Here is an 8,656-nt window from a genome sequence, read left to right on the forward strand (position 1 = left end):
TTATTTGAACTATTAATGTTTATGTTGAATCGGGCTTTTTTGGTCGCTTCCTTTTATATGCAAATAAAAATCTTTATTTCATACTTTCTCCTTACGTTTCGTCGTAATTTCTCGACTTCTTCAGGGGTATTTTATTAAATCTGTTAAATATTACATTTAAAACTTTTTACACTATTACAAAAATTGTTTAAACTTACATGAAAATATTATTTTGTTACATTTATAAGTTGACAGATAAATTAAAAACTTTTGAATTTTCTAAAATAAAAATATAAATTATTGACATTTAATAAATAAAAGTTAAAATAAAAAATAAAAACATACATCACAGCACTTTAGAAAAACTAAATGAAAAACAATTTGAATTTAAATTTGAATTATAACAGAAAATTACAACGCTCTTAATGCCAAAGAATAACTTGCTATTGTTTTGTCTCTATCTTCTTGAGTATTCATTGTTTTCTCTATATTGTGTTGTATACGTAGACTTTCAAGTTTGTATCTCTTATTTGTTCTCTTTTCCTTGTCCATTATTGTTGTATTATCGAAGTCTGCAGAGTGGCCAGTTTCTATTATATGTTGTGATAACCCAGTAGATTCTCTTTTGTTACGAATATCCGCTTTGTGTTCGATTAGTCTCGTCTCCAATGATCTCTTTGTTGTCCCAATGTAGATCAGATTGCACGACTCCCCCTCCTTGCCACTGCACCCAATTTTATAAATTATGTCATGTTGTTGTTCTTTTTCTATTTTGCTTTTTGTGTTGGTGAATAATTGTTTTATTGTTGTGTTTGATTTGTGAGCGAATGTCACATTCTCTTTATTTATTATTTTATTTAAGTTTCTCTTGTCCGTTAAGTTTGGAATGTATGAAATACCATAGTATCGCACAGTGTTGCCAACGTCTGGATTTTGTTGAGAATTTTTATTTTGATTAGTTTTATTGATGGTTTTGTTAATTAGATTATTTATTAAGTAGTTTGGAAAATTGTTCATGTGTAGTATTGTTTTTATTGTTTTTATATTTTCTTCTTTAAATTCGATATCGCTTATTTGTATTATTTTATTTATAAAATTGTTCGCCGTATTGATTTTTTGTTGTAAGGGTTGAGTGGAGAGGAAATTTATCATTCTACCAGATGCTGTTGTTTTTGAATACCAGTTAAATTTGATTTTGTTTATTGTTCTGAAGATTCTGATATCTAGGTAGGGTAAGCTTTTGTTTTGCTCAGTTTCAACTGTAAATTTGAGTTTAGTATGATAATGGTTCAAGAATTCCAAGATCGCGTCTTTATCTTTTTCTTTAATTATAGCAAACACGTCGTCTACATACTTTTTTATGAATTTTATGGTGATTTGTTTTTCTGTCTTAAGTTCTTCTATGGTTTTATCAAGCAAATCATCCAAAATGATGTCCGCTATTGTGGGGGAGAGAGGATTTCCCATTGGCATACCAAAAGTCTGGTTGTATAATTTATTATCATATTTGAAGTAATTGTTTTCTTTTAGACAAAATTCTAGTATTTTCAAGAATTGGGCTTTTGGTATTTTTGTAAAATTCTTTATTATGTCCCACTTCTTCATTATTATTTTGATGGCTAAATACGTCGGGATGTTGGTGAAAAGTGAAACAGCGTCAAAAGAAACTAAAAAATCATCTTCTTCTAAAACAATAACTTCTAACTGCGTTTTAAGTTGGATTGAGTTATTAATGTTGTAATTTTCATTAACTATATTTTTTAAGATTTGTCCTATGTGTTTTGAAAGTTGATAGCATGGAACGTTTGTCGAAGAGGAGATAGGTCTCAATGGAAGATCTGGCTTATGTATTTTTGGCAAGCCGTATAGTCTCGGTGCTGTTGACGATGAAGAGTACATTTTATTCTTTTGCCATTGGTCGATGTATTTATTTTTAAAGATTTCATTTACTAAGGTATTATTGGTTTTTTGCAGTTTTGGTGTTGGATCAGTTCTTATTGTTTTGTAAATATTTTTATCTTCGAGTAGTTTTGACATTTTATTTGAGTAGTCTGATTTGTACATAATAACAGTTTTATTGCCTTTATCGGCCTTGGTGACAACTATTTCATTTTTGTACTGTCTGAGAAGTTTTTGTGTATCTTTATGTATTTTAAGTATAAATTTTTCTATTGTTGTATTTTTTATTCTTCTATTGTGTTGTAAAATGCGGTTGGTAACCCTGGATCTGGCTATTTCTTTTTCTCTTTCATCTTCAAACGTTCTTATGCTCTGCTCTATATCTGCAATTACATGTATAGGTGAGAAATTCTCTCGTGTTACAGGGATTGTGCATGTGCATTGTGAACTTTTCTCCTAAAGAGAGTAACCATTTTACTTCTTTAGGAAAAGAGATGTTAGTTTTGTTAACAAACCATGTATCATTGAAAACTACTCCCAATTTTTCTAGCTGTGTGTCTTTTAATTTCTGTATTTTTGATGAATGTGTTTGTTTGATACCTTGACTGATTTGGTTATACCTATATTTTTGTTTGGATGTAAAATTATTGTATTCTATAGCATTAAGAGCTGATTTTATTTTAATATCGATGTGAAAGAGATTTTTCTTAACTAAGTTAATGTTTGTGTTAGTTTGTTTTATTTCTAAATTTAATATTTGTTTATGAAATTTGTATTCTATTTTTTGCAGTTTCTGTTGTATGGTAGTTGTTGTGAAATTATTTTTGATATGAGAGGTAGTATTGGTGATATGTTTTGGTAAAATTCCGTATTCTCTACAATAGAGTAAGAATTTTAGTCTTTCTTTCTGTTTCATCAGTCTTTCTGTTTGTTTACTGTAGTATTTTAATGTTATACATGTTTCTATGTCGTATTTGATTTTAATGTGGTTGAAGAATTGTTTCATTGTATTGAGATTTAATAAAAATGTGTTTAATCGGCAGGCCCTCCGAGAATATAAGTTGAATTAATGATAATTTGACCAATTATTTGAACTATTAATGTTTATGTTGAATCGGGCTTTTTTGGTCACTTCCTTTTATATGCAAATAAAAATCTTTATTTCATACTTTCTCCCTACGTTTCGTCGTAATTTCTCGACTTCTTCAGGGGTATTTTATTAAATCTGTTAAATATTACATTTAAAACTTTTTACACTATTACAAAAATTTTTGAAAACAACGGCAACACCTACAATATTTTAAAATACATTTTTAAAAAGCCAGAAGCTCATTCTTATCTCTTAAATTTAAATCCACTAAATTTAATCAAGACTTTTTGAAAAAATGGTCCTCAAACTCAGAATTTAAAAAAAAATGTTATTAGAAAAATTTAAAATGACTTTTTTCCAAACTTTTTCTAATAAAATATGAATTTATTTTAAAAAAATTTTTGGCCATAAATATTATCAGTTGAATTTCGAAGCAAAAAAGGTAAAATATATCACACTTTTGAAAAAAAAAAAATAAAAAATTACTTCAATTTCAATGGTTTTTTTTTATTAAAACTGAATTTTTGCATTGAAATAATTAATTTTCTCAAAGACTGTGGTAAATAGGAACTTTAAATTTTTGCTATTTAACTTTCAACAGTAAGGGTTATTTAATGAATAAAAAATAATTTTATGTTTAGATGTTGAACTTTAAAAAAAAATAAGTTACATTTTTTTTCAAAACTTTTATTAAAAAAAGTTCTTCGAAAATGAAATACTTTTTAATTTTTTTCATAAACCGTAATACATATTGACATTTCCTTTTATAATTTGAAATCATAATAAATGCGGCCAAAAAAATTTGAAAATAAATGCATTTTATATTACGACCAAGTTTAAAAAACGACATGTTAAAATTTTTTCAATAATTTTTTTTTTATTTAAAATCTGAGTTCAATTACCATTCTTTCAAAAGCCGTTCATTCAATTAACTTAATTTTAATTTTACATATATCGTCGCCCGAGAGTTGTTTTGTCGTAAGCGCCAAAATGCACTTTTTTAAACTGGATATGTAGTAATAGGTTTTAGAACGTTATCTTTTCATTTCTGTTATCAGATTTGTCCTATCGTTTACCGTTACTGAGATAATTAGTGTGCATATTGTCGTATATCCACAAAATAAGCATCGGATTAGCGTTGGTTTGTCGTAAGCGCCAACTTTTGGCGTTTGTTCCTGCCGCTAGATACTTGACCTCATCCTCGATCGCAAGTACCGCTTATAAATATGTACACTTGTTGATCTTCTATCGAACACAAGATCAAGAAGTCGACTGTCGGTCGCGGGCGCCGCCGCTTCGTTCAAGCGCGTTGTCTTGAGCGAAGTGAAAAAAGGTCGCAGTTTTATTGTTTTATTATTGTACACTTAGGGCCGGTTTGTTGACACTCGATTATCTTTTAATCAAGGATTTTTGTATGGAATAATCCTTGATTAAAAGATAATCGACTGTGAACAAACCGGCACTTAGTCAGCTATTACATGAAGCCTCAAGAGGCGCGCCTCTTTTCAAAACTAATGAGTGCAAAAGAGATAGAAGATCAAACAAAAAATTATCCGACCGGAGAGTCGTGGGCCAAAATTCTGAGACTCTTTTTTGACGTTTCTTTTTCCACTCTTTCTTTTTTCAACATTCCCTTCCATTCTTTTTGCTTCTTGGTGGAATACAACAACAACAATACTTTAATCAAAAGAGAAATGTCAAATTTGAGTCTTTGACTCAAGAGGCATCGTGTAATAGTACGCGCCTCACAGAATGATTATCAAAAGAAAATTCGAAAAAAGAGTCAAGCCTCTTGAGGCTTCATGTAATAGCTGACTTATTGATCTTGTCACTTCGTTCGCGCGCGCTGTCTTCAACGAATTAAAGCGAAAAAAGGTTGCTGTTTTATTGCTGTATACTTATTGATCTTGTATCGAACACACAAGATCAACAAGTCGACTGTAGTCGTGGGCGCCGAGCCCGTGGCGACTCTTCGTTCACGCGCGTTGTTGCCAATTGCTGCAATTTTATTTCACCGATCTTTTAATAAATTTGATTATACTAAACTTTAATTAATAAGCAATACGAAACGCGAATCTAATTATTTTATTACTTTAATAAAAGAAAACAAACGAAAGCGCGACTTAAACGAAATGAGCGCGTTCGATAAAATAAAAACTTGCAAACATACAACAAAATTATGCTGTATCCTGTAGCTCAGTGTGATGGGGTGGGTTCAGACTTTTTGATACACTTTATTAATCCGTCCGATTAATAAAATGTATCAAGCGACAAAAAAAAAAAAAAAAACACAACAAAAAAAATTATCTAAATGGAAATTAAATAAAAGTAAACACCATATATTAATTTATTAATTTAGCCAAACTTGGTTTATTTTTATTTCATTTCTTTCATATTTCATAGCCATAGGATGACTTTTATTTTCTGTTCAGACATATTTTTAATTTTCGGACAGTTTTTTTTTTATAAAAGCTCAAACCTTAAAAGGCGATTTCCCAAAATTCCAAAATTGGCGTATACGACAAAACAATTCTCAGGCGACGATATGACTAAGCTTCTAGCTTTTAAAAAATGTATATTTGAATATTGTAGGTGTTGCCGTTGTGTCCAAATATTTTTTTTTGTGTTTGAAGTCAATTAATAAGAAAATTGCATCTATCGCTTGAACTATGGAAGATTGTTCCTCACTCCCATATATTTTTTTTCCTTGAATTTCCTAGACAATCTTTTGGCATCAATTAATTTATGAAATTTAAGAAAAATGTTTGAAAAAAATTTGTTTTTGTTCACAAAAATCTTCAATTAAATTTAAAAAATCAAAACGGCAACACCGGCAATTTTTAATCTATAGACTTTAAAGTATTTTTAATTACTGACGTTTGAAAAAAAAGATCATCAAAATCTAAGCTGTTCGGCCGGGTTCCCTAATATTGCCAATTTTTGAGCTTTAGTTACTCCACTAATAGATTTTGTGCAAAAAAACAGCATCGAGATTTTTGAAATCAAAACAATTTACGTGTTAAAAACAACAAAAACTTTATCTGTATAGATTTTTGAAAAATCCAGATAATTATCCAGATATTACTTTCTCTCGATAAAAACAGTAGTGCCAAGGTACTTTTGTGTTCATACAAAAATATCTGAAAATATTAACAAAAAAAAAGCGTAGAAAACGAGGTTTGAAAAAAACTCTCATAGAAAAAAATAATCAAAAATTTGTTTGACATGGTTGCATTGAAATGTTAATATCTCGAGATATACCTACGCAATGCACTTTTAAGATAAAAGTCTTAAATGGATCCTGATAAGATTGTTGAACAGATATGTATATAAAATTACCAAAGTTTTTTTCGAAAAATTAGAAATAAAAATAAAAAAGTTTTCACATTTGATTTTTAAAAAATCGAAAAAAAATTCAATATGGCTACCTTCAAACGCTTATAACACAAGAACGACGCAACTAATGTTAATGGTCATGGTCTTAAAATGTAGCTAATGTCGTTTTCTTTCACTCTATTAAGGTGTACTCTAAATTTTTACTCCTTTTTCTGGAGCGAAAGAACATAATGAGAGTAATTTTTTTTAATGTAATTGTGTGTGTGACAAGGCAAAAATGGATAATTTAATTGAAAAAAAATAGTGATAACAGGCCTAGGGAAAACATTTTATGAATTGAAAAGTAAAATTAATGTCGTTTTCTATTGACGAATCTCAGAATGAGATTTGTGAATTTGACAGCTGAAAGGGGGGTGAAGAGGGGAAATAGTGGAAAAATCTTAGATTTCATGATCTATTTGCGTCTTGAGATTCAAAAAAATGACAAAAAAATTAATCTGAGAATCAGAAATCTGAATCTGGATTTTTATCAAGATTCACGCATACAAACACACGCACTTTCACACACACTCCTCTGTTTGACATTTTTTTTGAACATTTGTTGTTGTTTTATTTTTTTTATACGCTCAGATTTCGTACACAATTACAAAACTAGATTTCACATTCTATTTGCAGTGGAAAATTTGAGAATTTTACACAAAAATCTCAAAAGTCAATAATGTAATGTTTTATTTCGGGTTCACAATAAAACTTATTTAATTTCCACTTATATTTCCGTTCAAATAAGAACACACTTTATTTCAACTCAATTTACTTTTATTATTCGCTCAAACAAACACACTTTTAAATCACTTTATTTACTACTAACAATTCGCAACACCTTATTTCACTTTGTACTGTACTCTTTCACTTTCAAGATTAAACTGTATCCGGTCGGTGTTTACGCTGCCCTTTTATACCGGAATTTCGAGATTCGAGAATGTCTTCGAAGGTTCTCGTCTTTGCTTCTCACTTCAGACTTCCAGTCTAGTTGGATATTTTGGGATGTGTTCAGAGGGTAGGTAGTTTCTTGATTATTAAAGGTCCGTTCACATTTCTACCTTTGCAGTAGTAGGTACCCAGCAAACGCAGAACTACAGAAAAAACCGGTGAAATATGTACGTAAAAGAAGTACTTCTTTTCCACTGAAAAAAGATAGGAGCCCGGGAAAAAACTCAGTTATATACTTTCTGTATATAAGAATACGTGAAGCAGCTATCTCTTTCTTGCATGCAAGATGAAATAAATTTCCCCTCCATTAATAGTACAGACAAATGTACTTCAAAAGTGCATCAGCGAAGCACTTCTGGAAGTGGTTCTGATGTACATTTTGCAGTACTTTTTTACCTACAGAAAAAGCACTAAAACTTGTACTTTTAAAGTACTTATTTGGAGCACTTTCATGGGTTTATATCCGTACTGCTAAAATCCATATTTTAATTTCATCTGAAAATAAAAAAATCTTCAAAACAAACAAACAATTCTTTTAAACAACTATTATTTAATATTTTATTGGAAAAACACATAAAATACATAAAAAAAAGATCCTTGGGCACGCCACTGTGGCCTGGCCAGTTGAGAAAAATGAAAAAAAAAAAAATACTCTGCAGTCTGCACTTTGGTGGTAGTTTTTGTATCTTGTTTTGACTTTTTTTTTCTAAATGCTCAAGGCTGAAGCTGCTGTAAACTCAGTCAATGATGTCTGGAATTGATCGCCACTAAAAGACAGAAAAATCAACAACTTTATAATTTATCAATTTTATAATCAGCATACCTTTATTTTCCAAATCAATTGGTGGTTGTTTTTGTGTCATTTTTTTTCTAAATGCACAAGGCTGAGGCTGTGCATTTTGATGGTGGAAATGGTGGTGGAATTTATGTGGCGTGCCGAAGAATTTGTGCGGTAGATTGTTTTTTTTTTTAAAATAGTTTTCACAAATAACACTGAGAAGATTTTATTTATTTTTTAAGTTAAATTGTTCTATTTATCTATCAAATCGAGCACAGAAATGTTTTTTTTTTCTTAACGAATATGTTGCTGCGGCTATCAAGGTTTCACTAGAAAATATAAAATGCAGGAAAAGTCAAATCAATGGCGCGCCGCCATTACAAAAGAGACAAAACTTTGTGCATTGCATACATCGCTCTCTTTTCCTCCCATTTACCAAAGAGTTTATTTTTTTCAGGAGAAACAAAACTACAATATTTTGAGGGGAGAGATTTTGGTAAATAAGGAAACACATACACCTACAAAGTATAGACTTTGTTGGTGGTTGTAATTTCCCCTAAACTACTGAGGTTTGGTTTGCAGGG

The 8,656-nt window shown here is 30.0% G+C and overlaps 1 protein-coding gene across 1 annotated transcript; it reads right to left on the reverse strand.

The window, feature by feature from the left end:
* Positions 1-281: 281 nt before the first annotated feature.
* Positions 282-2,802, reverse strand: LOC129919958 (uncharacterized). Its single transcript, XM_056001090.1, has one exon. The coding sequence runs from the start codon at positions 2,041-2,043 to the stop codon at positions 391-393; it is 1,653 nt and encodes a 550-aa protein (XP_055857065.1). The 5' UTR covers positions 2,044-2,802; the 3' UTR covers positions 282-390.
* Positions 2,803-8,656: the final 5,854 nt, after the last annotated feature.

The sequence above is a fragment of the Episyrphus balteatus genome, chromosome 4, assembly GCF_945859705.1.
Source record: "Episyrphus balteatus chromosome 4, idEpiBalt1.1, whole genome shotgun sequence".
Classification (NCBI taxonomy): Eukaryota; Metazoa; Arthropoda; class Insecta; order Diptera; family Syrphidae; genus Episyrphus; species Episyrphus balteatus.

Coding starts and splice junctions, on each gene's coding strand:
- LOC129919958 (XM_056001090.1), bottom strand. CDS start 2,043: ATGTACAAATCAGACTACTCAAATAAAATGTCAAAACTACTCGAAGAT.